Source organism: Haliotis rufescens, unplaced genomic scaffold (genome assembly GCF_023055435.1).
Source record: "Haliotis rufescens isolate VD_foot unplaced genomic scaffold, xgHalRufe1.0.p SCAF_13, whole genome shotgun sequence".
In the NCBI taxonomy this organism is placed as follows: Eukaryota; Metazoa; Mollusca; class Gastropoda; order Lepetellida; family Haliotidae; genus Haliotis; species Haliotis rufescens.
Genome location: NW_025963813.1, coordinates 5539354 through 5560754, shown reverse-complemented (window position 1 = coordinate 5560754; position 21401 = coordinate 5539354). Strand labels below are relative to the sequence as shown.

General features: G+C 43.2%; 3 protein-coding genes across 3 annotated transcripts; 2 read left to right on the top strand and 1 right to left on the bottom strand.

The window, feature by feature from the left end:
- Positions 1-301: 301 nt before the first annotated feature.
- Positions 302-10107, bottom strand: LOC124129105 (cysteine proteinase 1-like). Its single transcript, XM_048394115.1, has 11 exons — positions 10013-10107; positions 9666-9710; positions 7977-8090; positions 6765-6872; positions 5965-6050; positions 5308-5335; positions 5037-5141; positions 4273-4339; positions 3556-3768; positions 1532-1664; positions 302-579 (listed from the first exon to the last, which is right to left on the bottom strand). The coding sequence occupies exons 1-11, from the start codon at positions 10054-10056 to the stop codon at positions 404-406; spliced, it is 1119 nt and encodes a 372-aa protein (XP_048250072.1). The 5' UTR covers positions 10057-10107; the 3' UTR covers positions 302-403.
- Positions 10108-15520: 5413 nt separating this feature from the next.
- On the top strand, positions 15521-17478 carry LOC125378846. The gene is made up of 3 exons (XM_048394815.1): positions 15521-15592; positions 15823-16326; positions 17389-17478. Exons 2-3 carry the CDS (start codon positions 15850-15852, stop codon positions 17476-17478), a joined length of 567 nt encoding a protein of 188 aa, XP_048250772.1. The 5' UTR covers positions 15521-15592; positions 15823-15849.
- Positions 17479-18610: 1132 nt separating this feature from the next.
- LOC124129954 lies at positions 18611-20549 on the top strand. Its single transcript, XM_048394814.1, has 3 exons — positions 18611-18682; positions 18913-19251; positions 20478-20549. Exons 2-3 carry the CDS (start codon positions 18940-18942, stop codon positions 20547-20549), a joined length of 384 nt encoding a protein of 127 aa, XP_048250771.1. The 5' UTR covers positions 18611-18682; positions 18913-18939.
- The last annotated feature ends 852 nt before the right edge of the window (positions 20550-21401 follow it).

Genomic DNA, 21401 nt, shown 5'->3' with positions numbered 1-21401 from the left:
TATTGTTTAAAGCGGCATAAAACACCATTCATTTACACTTGTTGAAGAAAAAGAAATCGGAACACAAAGACACACATTGACACACACATACACATTGTCACAAGTCTCTGAAAAATATAATTTTGATAGAATCAAGCAACGTACTATATTTAAATTGATTCCCATTGAGATGGGGACAGAACCTGTGGAAAATCTAGACTTTATTTACGGCGATAGCATTACAGTCAGGGCTGGGCGGGAAGGAACATGATTGGCTCAGGTACTGTGAGACAGACTAATAATAACACAGTGACGCCGATCAGTAGTTACTTGTATTTATTCACCATATTGAAGATGGAGCTGCTTCCCCTCCAAATAGTCATCAGTGATTTCAGTGGCTTATTCCCACACCACTAGACGCCAGTTAGGTGGCTAGCTGTGCTGTGGTGACCTGGGTGTTGATGCCACACATCCCTTCCCCACGCTGTATCTTAAAGTAGCCGCCTTCTCCCCACTTCAACCCCCACGAGTTCTTTACTTTCCAGTATTCGTGTGTCTTGAAAATCTCCTTCTCTGATCCGAACCCGACCACTAAAATAGCTGGAAAGAAATATACTCTAATAAGTTCACAATGACCACTTACATTCCTGTAATGATAATTTTGTAATCGCAATATACAAATCACATTTTTTTCTCCGATACGATAACTCTCTGCGTTTAGATATGATGACAACTCCACAGAAGGCCGCGTCAGGAGAATTCTGAGCGACCTTCGCCGCCCGACGGCAACGGTGTTCAGCAACGACAGAATGAATAAAATGCAATATTATAAAGTGGCCTTATTTTTCTACAATCGGAACTTGTCGGTTTTACTTCTCTTTTTTGAAATAGAGATATCGGATGTGCTGGTCTAAATGCTCATTCGTGCCTCGAAGCTCATTTCCTGATGGAAGGTTCTCCTGAAGCAACCTCTTGACACAGAGACCCTGATTGGGTCGACAACGTATATCTCAAGCACAAAACGGCCTCCGGAGAGTGGATAGTCTTTACGGAGACTGGAAGGTTGGTGGTTCGATACCCTGGCCGTGTCATACCAAAAGACGTTTAAAGATGGTACTTGGTGTAACTCTGTCTGGCGCTCGGCATTAAGGGGCTAAAACAAGGACTCGTCGGCTCGGAGTCAGCTTTCTGTGTTAGATTTGGGTATCCGTGTTAAGGTGCGGCATGGTATTTCAGTGGGAAAGCACTATAAACGACTAATACAAGCAGCCACTCAAACACGTGCACGGACGTCGCAGATTGAGTGAAATAATCTTGAGCGCGACGGTAAACCCCATTGTAACCTCACCTCACATGTACAACCACCGCATTAACATATCAGTGATATAACAGATATTCATGCACACACAAACATACGCAAACACACATTCACACGCACTCACAAACTCACACACACGCACAGACTCTCTCCTCCTCCCTCACACACACACACACAAACGCACGCACGCACGCACGCACGCACGCACGCACACGCACACACATAGAGACTGACCGTGGTCGAGAGCGGTCTTGCTGCAGTCGATGGGGTTATACACCCCGCGGTGGTAAAACTGGAGACGGCTGGCGTCCATGGCTACAGACAGAGGTCCATACTTCACCAGAGAGGCCGCCATCTCGGTCTCGTTCTGAATGTAGTAATAAGACCCATAACTACCCATCCTCGACGATACAGTGTATTATCATCGTCATCATCTTCCCAAGGCAAGGGAGATAATTGACCATAAAAATCCAATTTCTACCCTTGCCGAGCTTGGCTGGAATTATGGAGTTACATTTAGCCTGGACTAGCAAGTTTATGCATGGTCCAATCAAAATCGCGGAACAAAATCGACCACTACCAAGCTACGTCAAACTAACAGTGGAACATCCTTGGATGACGTAACTACTTCAGAGCCGGTCGAACTTCGAGTGGGTGTGTGAGTTGGGTTTGACACCGCATTAAACAGTACTCCAGTTATATCACGTGTCAGCTTAATGTCGGGGAAACATAATCAGGGAGAACCAGGTTTCGAAACCATGATGAAAAGGACGCAATTCTGCACAGCACATTGCGGTGCCTTAAACGACTGGGCTTACGTTTGCTTTATAAAGCGGGCCTAAATACAAACCTACGTGTGTTTTTTTCATTTCACGTTGGTCGACTTGGAAGAACAAGGTAGTCTTATTAACCCTTAAAGTTACAATAAGACATTGTGGCACAGATGACAGACAGGTGGAAAATGTGAGCCCCCAAAATAAAGGTGGTGTTTTGTATGTTGTTCGGTCGTCTTTGTCTTGTATCGTCCAGGACCTGTTCCAAAAAGCGATCTTAGCGCAAGGACGATCGTAACTAATATAATTTAACATAAACTTTTGACAACTTGAGTTACAGTACTGAGACCGCTTTGTTGAAGTGCCCCATGGTGCTTCTCTGCACCGCTCGTGAAAACAAATATTTTCATGATAATTTTGTTTTTGTTTCTTGCTTGAAGCCAAACTCAGCAATAATCCAGATATATGACTCTCATGCTATGATTTAGACTAGCGATAATCGTAGCAAGAAGGTCGCCTTATGAAACGGACCCAGTTTTGATATAGTTAGAATGGTTCCACGTTTTCGGGTAAGATGGCACCCAATCCACCAAACCATCAAGCAAATCACCGATCCATTTAATCGCATGGGTTGCTTGGGAACTACTCTAAACCAGATCCCCCATGGGTTCGTGGTGTAATGATTGGTACATTTAAATTTGAGAATTCTAAAGCCTTGTATATTATTGGATCCAATGGAAAAGCACGAGAACCACTTGAAGCAAACATCTGCATTGCGACCATCTCTGACCTAAAAATCGCTTGAAGTGATCCATTAAGTTTTCAGAACTACCCCCTAACTATCGTGCACACATGTCGACCTCTTTATTTATCCTACCGGGTACCCATTCACTCCTGGGTGAACAGAGGCATACTTCGAACATAGTCACTAGACCGAAGCCCTAGAAACTGTCAGGAGCTGCCTGGTCACCCATCCACCTACTCAACGCCGCCAAAGCTGCTTAAAAAGACCATGTTCCACCCCAAGGGATTGTACTTCTTTTTTCAAAAGACGACATCCAAAGACGAGGTTATATTTCAACGTTCATGTGTATTGATAAAAGGAGTAAATTCTTCTTATGGCCTTGGGGCGGTTGGGTAGCCTTGTGGAACACTGTCGTGATGTCAGGCAAATGATGCCGCGTTGTTGTCCTGTCCAAAATGTGTACAAACGCCTTTAAAATGTGAGAGAATTTGTCAAAAATGCCGCATAATCGCGATGCCCCCTTTTAGTAATTATTCATTATTTGTGGGGCGTTGGGGATAGGGATGGCTGTGTGGGGGCGACACTTCCCTTATAGAATGCCTTACTGACCGCGAGAGTATATACAATATATACTACTCAAAAGAAGTTTGTGAACACTCATTTCTTTCTTACACTGGTTAATCTGTCATGGCGTGTTCTTGCCTTCTTTAAGTAGTTTATTTTAAGCCTCCCGCTCCTACCTTGCTGACAGCCTTCCAGCCAGTGACCTTCAAGTCAGGCACAAATCTCTGCGGGTTGATCTTCGCGGCACAACTCTCATTCTTCAAACACCAAGGGACTGGGGGTCCGCAGTACGTCTTGTTGTACCCCGGGGCCTTGCAGGGGAAGCAGGAGCCCGGCCCCCCTCCGATCCCCGAACAGTAGCTGTAGTTGGACCACGTCTCCAGGCCGCCCTGGACGTTGATGGTAATCGATGAGACATTTACACATGTTTAAGTGAGTGAATGAGTGAGTTGGGTTTAACGCCGCTTTTAACAGTATTCCAGTTATATCACGTTGTGTCAGCTTAATGTGGGAGGAAAGTCCGGAGTGATGCATGTCTCAGACGTTTACCACTTCGGTGAAACCCAAGAACACGGGTATGGTGCTGACAAACCTAGAAACATCGTGGCGAACCGTGATTCTGGCGTGGGTTTCTGGCGTGCCCCTCACACAACGGTGTTTGACTTGATTTACTATTCATACCAACATACTCTCAGCACCACTATATGACGGCGGTCTCTAATCAGAGAACTCAGCCTACAGTCAGCGCCCTGTAGTTAGCAGTATCCTAACCGCCTGTGATATGAAGTCGGGCAACCATCGGGCAACCAACAGGCAAATAGTGTATGACTGTGAAACATTCCTCACTTGTTCTATAGATTTCATACACATTGTCTCACTGTGGGTCTACCTACCACACTCTGGATGTATTGGTAGGCCAAATATGGCCATCCACCGAACACTCCACAGTCCGCTTTCTTCCTGTCAACATAGGAGACATTGCCAATCACCATCGCTAAATACACTGAAACAACACACACAGTACCCAATACCAATGAAAGAGTGGACACTGAGCTGTCCTTCAAAGCAAACTTAGATGATGGCATTGAGAAACATGGTCCTGGGTGCCGTTGTACAAAACAACCTTAGCGCTACGACAGTCGTAGGCCTATGTTAGGGTATTGGAGTTACGATCACCTTAGCTTTAAGATCTCTTTGTACAAAGTTTATGGAGAAGTTGATGGGGCTTCACTGTCGCGTTCAAGATTATTTCACTTGGATAGCGACATGCATTCACTTATTGTTTGTTTGGTGTTAAACTCCGCACTCAGCAATGTTTCAGCTGTATGACGGCGGTCTGCAAATAATCGAGTCTGGACCAGACAATCCAGTGACTGACATCATGAGCTTCGATCCATGCAATTGGAATACGATGACATGCATTAACCAAGTCAGCGAGCCTGACCACCCGATCCCGTTAGACGCCTCTTGCGCCTTTTAACGTCTTTTGACATGGATCGAACCACCGACCTTCTCTACAGGTAGACACTTGATCCACTGGACCACGGAGGCGGTCCTTACATACAGTTAAAGGGTCAGTAAGACAAACAGCAAGGTCAACCATATGTTTCAGGATCAAGACATCAACTGTATTGAAGTAGATGGAGTGAGTTCCTACTGCTCTTGGTCCATGGTGCCGTCACAGTCCACGATCTGCTCGACGGACAGGTTGGTGAGGGGCTTCCCCTGCATGGCCCACTGCCCCTCGATGTTCCCCACAGTGCTGGAGAGGGAAAGAGACGGGAACCAGTGATCGTATAAACAAGCACGGACTGAATGTGTTAATTCTACAGTCTCATTAAAAACAGGATGTATCGAACCCCGGATAAATCGAACTATTTATTGGTCAACATGAGTTTGGTACAACAGGATTCAAATGTTTGACATACCTGAAAGCCCAGCAGGTACCCACGGAACCTGGACAATGGAGAAATGCATAGTAAGAAATCGATTGTCAAATCCCATTAATCATATGTTACAATTGTCGGAATAATTGGGTTGTAAAATATCTTACACTTGTTATAGAGGAATTTATTGTGAGGTTGAAATCGGTATCGAGCTTGAAAATATTTGAAATGCCCAAGAGTGTAAGAATCACACCGCTCGAGTACGACGATGCACGACAGTGAGTGAGTGAGCGAGTTGGGTTTGAAGCCGCTTTTAACAGTATTACACTTATATCGCTGCGTGTAAGCTTAATGTGGGAGGAAAGACCGAAGTGATGCCGGTCTCAGACGTTTACCACTTCGAGGAAACCCACGAGCACAGGTATGGTGCTGACAAACCTAGAAACATAATCAGGGCGAACCGGGATTCGAACCCACAATCATAGGTTTCTGTCGCGCCCAAGGGACGCAACTCTGCACAGCGAATCATAGCGCCTTAGACGACTGGGTCACCCATGGAACATGATGGAAAACGGCACACAAACCATTTGTGATCATTATGCCATGGCGCGATCATATGTATAACAGATAGAGTGACATAATTTCTCTCGTTGGTCTGTGGTGACCGTGCTGACATGTAGGTTTCGTTGTTCTAGCTACCTTGATCCTTGACTGACGTCACTTTGCCTTGTGTTGTCCAATCAAACGAGTCTGGGAGAGAGTCGACGTGACCAATATCGAGATAGCTGCAAGTAGAGGTGCAGTGACTATCAAATCCAGGGCCCAGCTGTACAAAGCGACCTTAGCACTACGACTGTCGGAAAGCAATGTTTTGTTTGGGTGCTACGCTCGTCTTTGCTCTGAAAACACTGGTTCGGGCACATTTGCAGTCCTATGAAACGTGTTAATTGTGTGCGACAAGGTTTGTTAACCCGGTCAGTCGAATGAGTGGGTGAGTTGGGTTTAACGCCGCTTTAAACAGTTTACCGGGTATATCACAGCGAGTGTGCTTAATGTGGGAGGAAAGCCCGAAGTTTCCAGACCGTTCCAAGACGTTAAACACTTTGGTGAAACCCACGCGCACGGATATGGTTCTGACAAACCGAGAAACATAATCAGGGCGACCATGGATTCGAGTCCTCGACCGTATAGGTTTCTGCCACGGCTACCTCACTGGTCTGGACTGGTCCACCCGTGACCTACCATGATGTTTTACATATGCCTAAGAGTGAGTGAGTGAATTGATGTAATCTAAGACGTCGTTGCTTCTTGCTCTGTTTTACTGAAATTCATTCAGAGTGAGTGAGTGAACATCTTTCAGGTGTTATCGCGGCGTCTCAGGCAGGCGGTTTACACATTGGTATGGTGCCCTCGGAGTGTAGTTATTTGACTCAAACATGCTCCTTATCCGGGGAATTGCTATTGTGACTGGAACTCAGGCTAAACGAATCCATATTTACCTGTCTTGCGGGAAGTCCACCCCAGAGCGTCTGGGCATCAGAACTGTCTCTTGGAACTCCTGCGGGGTGAGGTCAGCGAACTGGTTAGCTCTGAACTCAGTCCGACCCCTGAAACATAGTAACATAAAAACAATGAGTTGACTCCACAGTCAGCACTACTGGCGATATCACTACAGCGTTTCAAAAGCTCGAAGCAACATTTAGGAAAAGGAGAGTCAGTGAGTGAGTTAGTTAGTGAGTTTGGTTTTACGCCGCTTTTAGCAATATTCCAGCAATATCACGGCGGGGGACACCAGAAATGGGCTTCACACATTGTAAAAATGTCGGGATTCGAACCCGGGTCTTCGACGTGACGAGCGAACGATTTAATCACTAGGCTACTCGACCGCCCCAGGAAAAGGAGAGGTCACAAGTTTACATAGAAGTGAATGAGAGCACAGAGGAGTGTACTTTGATGAATTATTTACTACTGCTAGCAAAGTATATTGTGTACAGATGTAAAGTAACTGAAACCGACTGCCTTTTTAGAATATTTAAAAGAGAACTAGAAATACAATACAAAGTACTACAGTATAACAATGTTTATCTTGCAGAAAAAATTAAATGTGTACTGAATAATTAGATGAGTATTATTGCTCTAAGCAACTCAAACCCAAATATAAACCCTGGTATGCCAGTCCACGTGGCAATGTGCAGGGCCATGTAAAATCGTTGATAATTAACATGAATAAATGATGTCAAAAAAAAGAAGAAAAAAAGAAGTGAATGAGAGAGTAAGTATGTTTTTTTATGTCGCTTTTAGCAATATTCCAGCAATATCACGGCGGGGGCACCAGATATCGACTTCGCACATTTTACCCTTTCGGGGAATCGAACACGGGTCTTCGGAGTGACGAGCGAACGCTTTAGCCACTTGGCCACCAAAGCGCCCCCTACACAGTAGTACGAAAGCTGAATACATTTGAGTTAATGGTAAGTTTTAAAACATAAACCTGTGCACAAGATAACCTCTGTGTGTGTGTGTATGTGTGTGTGTGTGTGTGTGTGTGTGTGTGTGTGTGTGTGTGTGTGTGTACAACTTATATTATTTTTGTGGCCATTTTGCCAAATCAAACAAACATTCGTATATGCGTTTTTCAAAGTGTTTCAGTAAATGAACTATAAGCAATTATCAGTTATCACAAGACACAGCTTCTGGTTACTAACTCCGACCTGTGTTTCTGATTGAGGTCTTCAATCTCCAGCAGGTTCTGATGGTAGACCTTCTCTCTGTAGACAGCGTCCTGCCATGACGGGTACACCTTCCCGTGTTCCTTCACCCAATCACTGGAAGAATAAAAATTTAAGGAAAAGGAGTCCAGTCCCGGCATGGGGAAAGTAACGTCGTGTAAGTTTGCAGTCAGTAATATTCCAATGACTCAAACTATGAACAATGATCCACTCCAGTAGCGCCCGATGACACGCAAACAAATAAACAAGTACCAGAACATGACCCGTCGGTCCATTTTATTTGACTCTAAGGTAAGGTGAGGTGAGGTGAAATTGGGTTTGACGTCGCGTCCACTTATATTGCGACGTGCATGTACGTGTGTGTGTTTGTGTGGCTGCTTGTACTAGTCCGGAATGATCCACTCCAGTAGCGCCCGATGACACGCAAACAAATAAACAAGTACCAGAACATGACCCGTCGGTCCATTTTATTTGACTCTAAGGTAAGGTGAGGTGAGGTGAAATTGGGTTTAACGTCGCGTCCACTTATATTGCGACGTGCATGTACGTGTGTGTGTTTGTGTGGCTGCTTGTACTAGTCCGGACTGATGCCGATTTATAGTGCTAGCACACTGAGATACCATGCCGCAGTTTAACATGAATACCCCACTCAGACACAGTATACTGACTCCGAGCCGACCAGTCCTTGTTTTAGCCCCTTAATGCCGAGCGTCAGACAGGGTAACAACAAGTACCATCTTTTAACGTCTTTTGGTATGACGCGCCCGGGGATCGAACCCCGGACCTTCCGCTCTCCGGGCGGACGCTCTACCACTAGACCACGGAGGCGGTATTGACTCTAAGGACAAGCAAAGGCCACTGAGGAACAGTTCCAACTGTAACTCCCTACGAGCCAACCGTTCGACCTTGTTATGTTGGCTCCTTTACCCAACTAGTGTTAAAAACAGCGTTAAAGTCACATACCACTGTCAGGTTCAAGCTTGAAGTCACACTTCTACCACCCCGAGACATAGTCTTATGTATATCAGTAACGGATCAGATGACACAATTACCAAATAATATTTACTGTTGTGCATATAATATTATTATCAACAAATGAATCTTTGGGGACGTGTCGACACGAGATGTATTCAGCCAATACTAAATTTTCCTCGCCATTCGATGATCACGTGACAAAGCAGACGTTGAAAGACAACATGGCGGCTGTCAAACTCATCATCGAGTCGACCATGGCGATATCTCGATAAGTATATGAAGTTTACATCACCCCCAATGCTAGTCAAGGGTGTGTATTTGGGTTGCGATGTCTAACCTCCGATATTGCTAACATTTTGCTGAAAGCAGCGTAAGACCATACTCACTCACTCCTTATTATCGTAACGCCGACGTCCAAGGTGGGTGTCCCACATAAGTACAATATGGTGTCGTGATTTTGCTGGAATATTGCTAAAGCGGCGTAAAACCATATTCACTCACTCACACCCTTTCGTGATAAATATCATAGTGGTATTTTGCCATATCTAGACAAACCGTCTAAAATCGGCATCGTTTAGGGCGTTCCTCCAATATCAAGTTGACACACTGTTCAAACCTACACACTCATTCATTATAGGTAGACAGAACACGTCAACAGAAGTCACGTTGAGTCAGAACGTGTATAGCGAGTCCTACCTGAATGAGTCTGTTTTCTCATCCCTGACGCCATGACATTGGTGACTGAAAAGAATACAAGTACAATTAATAGTATCAAAAAAACTAAACGGGAACATGTTGACCAAGGAATTGATGATTCAACGAAGCACCCCGGCATTGTGCGATACGATATTGTTACACTTCGATACAAATCGTCCATAATTAAAGTGTATGTGTGTGTGTGTGTGTGTGAGAGAGAGAGAGAGAGAGAGAGAGAGAGAGAGAGAGAGAGAGAGAGAGAGAGAGAGAGAGAGAGAGAGAGAAAGAGTTTGGAGTTTTCTTCCGCACCAAACTGCCCAACGTTCAAGCCCAGCGGACGAACTCACCTCAGGAACACAACAAGTAGTAGAGAAGCTGGGATACGGAGCATGTTTACGTGAAAATGACAGAGGGATGTTTGCCAGCTGTGTTTGAGGTATGAACCTTGATCAGCTGATAACGCAGTGAGCGCTCGATATACTGACTCCGATAAAGTACAGTAACTAGTATCTATCTTCCCTAATCTGCTATAACGATTTTACACTATATTATTCTCTCTCACTCGATCTCTCTATCTTATGATGATAACATTAAGGACTTATACGGTAGAGGAGATCTTTAATAATACAACAGGCTTTCTAGAAAAGCCCACACAAAAAAAAGTCCAAATCTGTTTCTTCGTTTCAAGAATCCAATAGCTTACTGTAGTTCCACTGCTTACCTTTCAATGTCCTGCAGAGTGATTGTCACATTAGAATCATTGTCCACAAAGGCCCGGAAGCTCGAAGGCAGATGAGAAAACCTATAAACATGTTGAACCAAGCAAGTGGACAATTTCTGTCCGAAAATGCACGGAGTCCCCTTTTAGTATCATACTGTCATTACGGCCTCTAAACGCCAACCTACTTTATGATTACAGCCGTGCGAATATTCAAACTAAAAAGGTGACACGTGTGACTCAATGCACCCATGGGGTGATGATAACATTAAGGCCGTATAAGGTAGAGCAGATGTCCAATAAAACAACAAGATTTCTAGAAAAGCCCACACACAAAAACAAGTCCAAATCTGTTTGTTCTTTTCAAGAATCCAGCGCAATATGAATCTTCAAGGAAGCAGATTCCCTCTCAGATGGCCTCAGACCACAGTTACGTCCCTTAAGTTTTACCATGATCCGGAAGGTAAAGAGGAGAATGTAGTGCTCTGTTCGAATGGTTTGTTGAGTCTGGGCCAGATATGTTTTGCTTGACATGAGATTCGACATTGTATTTTCTTGATAATTTGTTTTGATCCCAAATGAGTACATGATATTGACTCCAGCTTTCCATGATTTGACCCCCAGTTTAAAGGTCGATCTGTGTGTTTAGGCTCGATACTTCCACTGACCATTGTTGACAGTGGTTACTTGAAAATCGAGCTGCTGGATCCAGGCTGGTAGTTTGCGGTGTAAGTTATAAGTGACAGGTTAGTCATGCAACAGGAGAACAGCGTATGAACGATATTAATTAATGTGGGTTGACATGTCACTGCAGATAGCAAAGAAGGAAAATCATTGTGCTTTGAGGCCAGATGAATGTTCAACTCCGGTGGTGGAGTTTTGTTGGTGGGTGTGGGCAGGTAAGGCTGGAAGGGGGTCATACATGGGACATAGATCGTTAGTTGTACCACGACCACGGCATACATGTTCCTGCGGAAATAGTGGTTACATCAGGTATTCGTCTGATGGATTAGTATATCATGTCCACGTGTGATGTGGAGAGCTGAGATTTTACGACAATCTATTAAAATATGGTTTGGGCCAGTTACCAAGTTAAATGTGGCCCGGACTTTCACACTCAAACACAGACCCAGTTCCAGACCAAAACGCAGACACACACACTAACACTAACTCACAGTTACACCCTGCTCGTTTGTTTTTTATCCCTACGCCTACTAAGGACGGTGTAGCCAAGACAAAGCTGTGTCAACTTCCGGGTTCATATCATGATAAATATTGATATTATCAGTTCTTTTGAAAATAAGATGAAGTTCGTTTTCATTAAAGCAGTTTGGATATTTTTGGTAATTGTTGCACTACCTGAACGGCAATTTAAGATTTGCTAGTTACAGAAAAAGAAGAAGTTTGTTTTATTATAGAAGATAATGTGGCTTTGAGATTATAAAAGTAGGAATTCAAACTTTGAAAATATATCTGAACTTGAACATTTCCCTCTTCACATCAAGTTTCATTATGAAGAAAGGAATAATGACCTTCCCATAACATTTTGCTTTAAAACACGCATTTGACATAGGTTGATAAACCTCCTGGACCCATAGTAATGGCAGCCTACTAGACTCAATACATGCACTCAACGAAATACTGGAGTTCAACATTTGTCATTCATTTATAAATTCTCTCTCCATTCATTTTTTTTCTCACTAATCATCTGTAGCTTGAAATTGCATTGGATGAACAGTTAAATCTATCATGCTTCCCAGCAGTGAGCTAGCCACTGGGTGCCAGGTTAGGTCACAAATACACAGCTTGATTTTTATAATTATGCAGGAAGATATGCATAAAATAGAGAGGCAGGTGACACCGTCCCATGTGATATTACATAATAAAGATTCACTCTTCACGCTCTCAGGGTGTAAAAAGTCGCTTGGAATTTTCTTTTCGAAAATCTTCCAATGAGGGCATTTACATTCAACATCCTGATTTCCTGAACCACAAGTATATAAGGTGTGGTGAATCACAATAGCGACATTCAAATCGTTTATTCTCAAGTGGATAAACGTAACTGGCAGGATGCGCCTTCTTAATGTTGCAGTTGTTGTAGTCTTGGGTACGTTTGCCTTATCTGATGCGAACTCGCATTCCCAAGCTTTCTAATAATCAACTTTATGAGCCATTGCTGAGTTTTAAATGGCTTTATGATAATTCTGACAACGTTATGATCAGGATAGTTTCTACCATGATGTAAACATTTATTAGGATTGGTAGACGGATTTTGTATGTATGCATCCTGTCATCTATGACCACTTATGCATTGTTTTTTCTTCACGTTCTTTACAGTCTGCCTTGGCTCCGTCCTTGGTGGCCATGGTGGTGGTGGTCATGGAGGTGGAGGCCACGGTAGTGGTCATGGAGGCGGCGGCCATGGAGGAGGTCATGGTGGTGGTCACGGAGGTGGTCATGGAGGTGGTCACGGAGGTGGCAAAGGACACGGAGGAGGTGGCCACGGAGGTGGCAAAGGACACGGAGGAGGTGGCCATGGAGGTGGCGGCCACGGTGGCGGCAAAGGAGGTCATGGCGGAGGACACGGAGGTGGCGGCCATGGAGGAGGTCATGGAGGAGGTCATGGAGGAGGTCACGGTGGAGGTCATGGAGGAGGCCACGGTGGCGGTCACGGAGGTGGCCATGGAGGTGGTGGTCATGGAGGCGGACACCACGGTTAAAACATTCAAGTATCATCATATTCACATCAAATGCTGGACATTTAATTTCATGTTTGTCGATTCCACTCGCCATGCTGCATCGACCAAAGCTGTATATTCCTCAACGAGCACAAATAAAACTGCCATGTATATTGTAATTTTCTCTTGGCTTATATTTTCTTCAAGTACAACCAAATTCAAGATAGTATCAGCCACAGTAAACCACGGTCATAACGAACTCAAAGAGACCACATATTTTAGTTCGTTATAACCGTAGTTCATTATAAGCACATATACAGGATATATGTAGCAAATGCCCGGGACCTAAGGGCAATACTTTATATCCGTCAGTTCGTTATAAGCGTGTTCGTTATAAAAGTAGTTTACTGTAGTTCCACTGCTTACTTTTCAATGTCCTGCACAGTGTTTGTCACATTAGAAGCATTGTCCACAAAGGTCCGGAAGCTCGAAGGCAGATGAGTAAACCTATAAACATGTTGAACCAAGCAAGTGGACAACTTCTGTCCGAAAATGCACGGAGTCCCCTTTTAGTATTATACTGTCATTACGGCCTCTAAACGCCAACCTACTTTATGATTACAGCCGTGCGAATATTCAAACTAAAAAGGTGACACATGTGACTCAATGCACCCATGGGGTGATGATAACATTAAGGCCGTATAAGGTAGAGCAGATGTCCAATAATACAACAAGATTTCTAGAAAAGCCCACACACAAAAACAAGTCCAAATCTGTTTGTTCTTTTCAAGAATCCAGCGCAATATGAATCTTCAAGGAAGCAGATTCCCTCTCAGATGGCCTCAGACCACAGTTACGTCCCTTAAGTTTTACCATGATCCGGAAGGTAAAGAGGAGAATGTAGTGCTCTGTTCGAATGGTTTGTTGAGTCTGGGCCAGATATGTTTTGCTTGACATGAGATTCGACATTGTATTTTCTTGATAATTTGTTTTGATCCCAAATGAGTACATGATATTGACTCCAGCTTTCCATGATTTGACCCCCAGTTTAAAGGTCGATCTGTGTGTTTAGGCTCGATACTTCCACTGACCATTGTTGACAGTGGTTACTTGGAAATCGAGCTGCTGGACCCAGGCTGGTAGTTTGCGGTGTAAGTTATAAGTGACAGGTTAGTCATGCAACGGGAGAACAGCCTATGAACGATATTAATTAATGTGGGTTGACATGTCACTGCAGATAGCAAAGAAGGAAAATCATTGTGCTTTGAGGCCAGATGAATGTTCAACTCCGGTGGTGGAGTTTTGTTGGTGGGTGTGGGCAGGTAAGGCTGGAAGGGGGTCATACATGGGTCATAGATCGTTAGTTGTACCACCACCACCGCATACATGTTCCTGCGGAAATAGTGGTTACATCAGGTATTCGTCTGATGGATTAGTATATCATGTCCACATGTGATGTGGAGAGCTGAGATTTTACGACAATCTATAAAAATATGGTCTGGGCCAGTTACCAAGTTAAATGTGGCCCGGACTTTCACACTCAAACACAGACCCAGTTCCAGACCAAAACGCAGACACACACTCTAACACTAACTCACAGTTACACCCTGCTCGTTTGTTTTTTATCCCTACGCCTACTAAGGACGGTGTAGCCAAGACAAAGCTGTGTCTACTTCCGGGTTCATATCATGATAAATATTAATATTATCAGTTCTTTTGAAAATAAGATGAAGTTCGTTTTCATTAAAGCAGTTTGGATATTTTTGGTAATTGTTGCGCTACCTGAACGGCAATTTAAGATTTGCTAGTTACAGAAAAAGAAGAAGTTTGTTTTATTATAGAAGATAATGTGGCTTTGAGATTATAAAAGTAGGAATTCAAACTTTGAAAATATATCTCAAACTTGAACATTTCCCTCTTCACATCAAGTTTCATTATGAAGAAAGGAATAATGACCTTCCCATAACATTTTGCTTTAAAACACGCATTTGACATAGGTTGATAAACCTTCTGGACCCATAGTAATGGTAGCCTACTAGACTCAATACATGCACTCAACGAAATACTGGAGTTCAACATTTGTCATTCATTTATAAATTCTCTCTCCATTCATTTTTTTTCTCACTAATCATCTGTAGTTTGAAATTGCATTGGATGAACAGTTAAATCTATCATGCTTCCCAGCAGTGAGCTAGCCACTGGGTGCCAGGTTAGGTCACAAATACACAGCTTGATTTTTATAATTATGCAGGAAGATATGCATAAAATAGAGAGGCAGGTGACACCGTCCCATGTGATATTACATAATAAAGATTAATTCTTCACGGTCTGAGGGTTTAAAAAGTCGCTTGGAATTTTCTTTTCGAAAATCTTCCAATGAGGGCATTTACATTCAACATCCTGATTTCCTGAACCACAAGTATATAAGGTGTGGTGAATCACAATAGCGACATTCAAATCGTTTATTCTCAAGTGGATAAACGTAACTGGCAGGATGCGCCTTCTTAATGTTGCAGTTGTTGTAGTCTTGGGTACGTTTGCCTTATCTGATGCGAATTCGCATTCCCAAGCTTTCTAATAATCAACTTTATGAGCTATTGCTGAGTTTTAAATGGCTTTACGAAAATACTGACAACGTTATGATCAGGATAGTTTCTACCATGATGTAAACATTTATTAGGATTGGTAGACGGATTTTGTATGTATGCATCCTGTCATCTATGACCACTTATGCATTGTTTTTTCTTCACATTCTTTACAGTCTTCCTTGGCTCCGTCCTTGGTGGCCATGGTGGTGGTGGTCATGGAGGTGGAGGCCACGGTGGTGGTCATGGAGGCGGCGGCCATGGAGGAGGTCATGGTGGTGGTCACGGAGGTGGTCATGGAGGTGGTCACGGAGGTGGCAAAGGACACGGAGGAGGTGGCCACGGAGGTGGCAAAGGACACGGAGGAGGTGGCCATGGAGGTGGCGGCCACGGTGGCGGCAAAGGAGGTCATGGCGGAGGACACGGAGGTGGCGGCCATGGAGGAGGTCATGGAGGAGGTCACGGTGGAGGTCATGGAGGAGGCCACGGTGGCGGTCACGGAGGTGGCCATGGAGGTGGTGGTCATGGAGGCGGACACCACGGTTAAAACATTCAAGTATCATCATATTCACATCAAATGTTGGAATTTTGATATCATGTTTGTCGATTCAACTCGCCATGCTGCATCGACCAAAGCTGTATATTCCTCAACGAGCACAAATAAAACTGCCATGTATATTGTAATTTTCTCTTGGCTTATATTTTCTTCAAGTACAACCAAATTCAAGATAGTATCAGCCACAGTAAACCACGGTCATAACGAACTCAAAGAGACCACATATTTTAGTTCGTTATAACCGTAGTTCATTATAAGCACATATACAGGATATATGTAGCAAAAGCCCGGGACCTAAGGTCAATATATTAAATCCGTCAGTTCGTTATAAGCGTGTTTGTTATAAAAGTAGTTCATTGTAGTTCCACTGCTTACTTTTCAATGTCCTGCACAGTGATTGTCACATTAGAATCATTGTCCACAAAGGTCCTGAAGCTCGAAGGCAGATGAGAAAACCTATAAACATGTTGAACCAAGCAAGTGGACAATTTCTGTCCGAAAATGCACGGAGTCCCCTTTTAGTATCATACTGTCATTACGGCCTCTAAACGCCAACCTACTTTATAATTACAGCCGTGCGAATGGTCAAACTAAAAAAGTGACACGTGTGACTCAATGCACCCATGGGGTGATGATAACATTAAGGCCTTATAAGGTAGAGCAGATGTCCAATAAAACAACAAGATTTCTAGAAAAGCCCGCACAAAAAAACAAGTCCAAATTTGTTTGTTCTTTTCAAGAATCCAGCGCAATATGAATCTTCAAGGAAGCAGATTCCCTCTCAGATGGCCTCAGACCACAGTTACGTCCCTTAAGTTTTACCATGATCCGGAAGGTAAAGAGGAGAATGTAGTGCTCTGTTCGAATGGTTTGTTGAGTCTGGGCCAGATATGTTTTGCTTGACATGAGATTCGACATTGTATTTTCTTGATAATTTGTTTTGATCCCAAATGAGTACATTATATTGACTCCAGCTTTCCATGATTTGACCCCCAGTTTAAAGGTCGATCTGTGTGTTTAGGCTCGATACTTCCACTGACCATTGTTGACAGTGGTTATTTGGAAATCGAGCTGCTGGATCCAGGCTGGTAGTTTGCGGTGTAAGTTATAAGTGACAGGTTAGTCATCCAACAGAAGAACAGCCTATGAACGATATTAATTAATGTGGGTTGACATGTCACTGCAGATAGCAAAGAAGGAAAATCATTGTGCTTTGAGGCCAGATGAATGTTCAACTCCGGTGGTGGAGTTTTTTTTGGTGGGTGTGGGCAGGTAAGGCTGGAAGGGGGTCATACATGGGTCATAGATCGTGAGTTGTACCACCACCACCGCATACATGTTCCTGGGGAAATAGTGGTTACATCAGGTATTCGTCTGATGGATTAGTATATCATGTCCACATGTGATGTGGAGAGTTGAGATTTTACGACAATCTATAAAAATATGGTTTGGGCCAGTTACCAAGTTAAATGTGGCCCGGACTTTCACACTCAAACACAGACCCAGTTCCAGACCAAAACGCAGACACACACACTAACACTAACTCACAGTTACACCCTGCTCGTTTGTTTTTTATCCCTACGCCTACTGAGGACGGTGTAGCCAAGACAAAGCTTTGTCTACTTCCGGGTTCATATCATGATAAATATTGATATTATCAGTTCTTTTGAAAATAAGATGAAGTTCGTTTTCATTAAAGCAGTTTGGATATTTTTGGTATTTGTTGCGCTACCTGAACGGCAATTTAAGATTTGCTAGTTACAGGAAAAGAAGAAGTTTGTTTTATTATAGAAGATAATGTGGCTTTGAGATTATAAAAGTAGGAATTCAAACTTTGAAATTATATCTCAAACTTGAACATTTCCCTCTTCACATCAAGTTTCATTATGAAGAAAGGAATAATGACCTTCCCATAACATTTTGCTTTAAAACACGCATTTGACATAGGTTGATAAACCTCCTGGACCCATAGTAATGGTAGCCTACTAGACTCAATACATGCACTCAACGAAATACTGGAGTTCAACATTTGTCATTCATTTATAAATTCCCTCTCCATTCATTTTTTTTCTCACTAATCATCTGTAGCTTGAATTGCATTGGATGAACAGTTAAATCTATCATGCTTCCCAGCAGTGAGCTAGCCACTGGGTGCCAGGTTAGGTCACAAATAAACAGCTTGATTTTTATAATTATGCAGAAAGATATGCATAAAATAGAGAGGCAGGTGACACCGTCCCATGTGATATTACATAATAAAGATTCACTCTTCACGCTCTCAGGGTGTAAAAAGTCGCTTGGAATTTTCTTTTCGAAAATCTTCCAATGAGGGCATTTACATTCAACATCCTGATTTCCTGAACCACAAGTATATAAGGTGTGGTGAATCACAATAGCGACATTCAAATCGTTTATTCTCAAGTGGATAAACGTAACTGGCAGGATGCGCCTTCTTAATGTTGCAGTTGTTGTAGTCTTGGGTACGTTTGCCTTATCTGATGCGAATTCGCATTCCCAAGCTTTCTAATAATCAACTTTATGAGCTATTGCTGAGTTTTAAATGGCTTTACGATAATACTGACAACGTTATGATCAGGATAGTTTCTACCATGTTGTAAACATTTATTAGGATTGGTAGACGGATTTTGTATGTATGCATCCTGTCATCTATGACCACTTATGCATTGTTTTTTCCTCACATTCTTTACAGTCTTCCTTGGCTCCGTCCTTGGTGGCCATGGTGGTGGTGGTCATGGAGGTGGAGGCCACGGTGGTGGTCATGGAGGCGGCGGCCATGGAGGAGGTCATGGTGGTGGTCACGGAGGTGGTCATGGAGGTGGTCACGGAGGTGGCAAAGGACACGGAGGAGGTGGCCACGGAGGTGGCAAAGGACACGGAGGAGGCGGCCATGGAGGTGGCGGCCACGGTGGCGGCAAAGGAGGTCATGGCGGAGGACACGGAGGTGGCGGCCATGGAGGAGGTCATGGAGGAGGTCACGGTGGAGGTCATGGAGGAGGCCACGGTGGTGGTCACGGAGGTGGCCATGGAGGTGGTGGTCATGGAGGCGGACACCACGGTTAAACATTCAAGTATCATCATATTCACATCAAATGCTGGACATTTGATATCATGTTTGTCGATTCCACTCGCCATGCTGCATCGACCAAAGCTGTATATTCCTCAACGAGCACAAATAAAACTGCCATGTATATTGTAATTTTCTCTTGGCTTATATTTTCTTCAAGTACAACCAAATTCAAGATAGTATCAGCCACAGTAAACCACGGTCATAACGAACTCAAAGAGACCACATATTTTAGTTCGTTATAACCGTAGTTCATTATAAGCACATATACAGGATATATGTAGCAAAAGTCCGGGACCTAAGGGCAATACTTTATATCCGTCAGTTCGTTATAAGCGTGTTTGTTATAAAAGTAGTTAATTGTAGTTCCACTGCTTACTTTTCAATGTCCTGCACAGTGATTGTCACATTAGAATCATTGTCCACAAAGGTCCTGAAGCTCGAAGGCAGATGAGTAAACCTATAAACATGTTGAACCAAGCAAGTGGACAATTTCTGTCCGAAAATGCACGGAGTCCCCTTTTAGTATCATACTGTCATTACGGCCTCTAAACGCCCACCTACTTTATAATTACAGCCGTGCGAATGGTCAAACTAAAAAAGTGACACGTGTGACTCAATGCACCCATGGGGTGATGATAACATTAAGGCCTTATAAGGTAGAGCAGATGTCCAATAAAACAACAAGATTTCTAGAAAAGCCCACACAAAAAAACAAGTCCAAATTTGTTTGTTCTTTTCAAGAATCCAGCGCAATATGAATCTTCAAGGAAGCAGATTCCCTCTCAGATGGCCTCAGACCACAGTTACGTCCCTTAAGTTTTACCATGACCCGGAAGGTAAAGAGGAGAACGTAGTGCTCTGTTCGAATGGTTTGTTGAGTCTGGGCCAGATATGTTTTGCTTGACATGAGATTCGACATTGTATTTTCTTGATAATTTGTTTTGATCCCAAATGAGTACATGATATTGACTCCAGCTTTCCATGATTTGACCCCCAGTTTAAAGGTCGATCTGTGTGTTTAGGCTCGATACTTCCACTGACCATTGTTGACAGTGGTTACTTGGAAATCGAGCTGCTGGATCCAGGCTGGTAGTTTGCGGTGTAAGTTGTAAGTGACAGGTTAGTCATGCAACAGAAGAACAGCCTATGAACGATATTAATTAATGTGGGTTGACATGTCACTGCAGATAGCAAAGAAGGAAAATCATTGTGCTTTGAGGCCAGATGAATGTTCAACTCCGGTGGTGGAGTTTTGTTGATGGGTGTGGGCAGGTAAGGCTGGAAGGGGGTCATACATGGGTCATAGATCGTTAGTTGTACCACCACCACCGCATACATGTTCCTGGGGAAATAGTGGTTACATCAGGTATTCGTCTGATGGATTAGTATATCATGTCCACATGTGATGTGGAGAGCTGAGATTTTACGACAATCTATAAAAATATGGTTTGGGCCAGTTACCAAGTTAAATGTGGCCCGGACTTTCACACTCAAACACAGACCCAGTTCCAGACCAAAACGCAGACACACACTCTAACACTAACTCACAGTTACACCCTGCTCGTTTGTTTTTTTATCCGTACGCCTACTAAGGACGGTTTAGCCAAGACAAAGCTGTGTCTACTTCCGGGTTCATATCATGATAAATATTGATATTATCAGTTCTTTTGAAAATAAGATGAAGTTCGTTTTCATTAAAGCAGTTTGGATATTTTTGGTAATTGTTGCGCTACCTGAACGGCAATTTAAGATTTGCTAGTTACAGAAAAAGAAGAAGTTTGTTTTATTATAGAAGATAATGTGGCTTTGAGATTATAAAAGTAGGAATTCAAACTTTGAAAATATATCTCAAACTTGAACATTTCCCTCTTCACATCAAGTTTCATTATGAAGAAAGGAATAATGACCTTCCCATAACATTTTGCTTTAAAACACGCATTTGACATAGGTTGATAAACCTCCTGGACCCATAGTAATGGTAGCCTACTAGACTCAATACATGCACTCAACGAAATACTGGAGTTCAACATTTGTCATTCATTTATAAATTCTCTCTCCATTCATTTTTTTTCTCACTAATCATCTGTAGCTTGAAATTGCATTGGATGAAC

Coding starts and splice junctions, on each gene's coding strand:
- LOC124129105 (XM_048394115.1), bottom strand. CDS start 10,056: ATGCTCCGTATCCCAGCTTCTCTACTACTTGTTGTGTTCCTGAG. Junction 9,711..10,012: donor CTACTTGTTGTGTTCCTGAG/GTGAGTTCGTCC, acceptor TATTCTTTTCAG/TCACCAATGTCATGGCGTCA. Junction 8,091..9,665: donor GAGAAAACAGACTCATTCAG/GTAGGACTCGCT, acceptor TTATTCTTCCAG/TGATTGGGTGAAGGAACACG.
- LOC124129954 (XM_048394814.1), top strand. CDS start 18,940: ATGGTGGTGGTGGTCATGGAGGTGGAGGCCACGGTGGTGGTCATGGAG. Junction 19,252..20,477: donor TCACGGAGGTGGCCATGGAG/GTGGTGGTCATG, acceptor ATGTCACTGCAG/ATAGCAAAGAAGGAAAATCA.
- LOC125378846 (XM_048394815.1), top strand. CDS start 15,850: ATGGTGGTGGTGGTCATGGAGGTGGAGGCCACGGTGGTGGTCATGGAG. Junction 16,327..17,388: donor ATAAAACTGCCATGTATATT/GTAATTTTCTCT, acceptor ATGTCACTGCAG/ATAGCAAAGAAGGAAAATCA.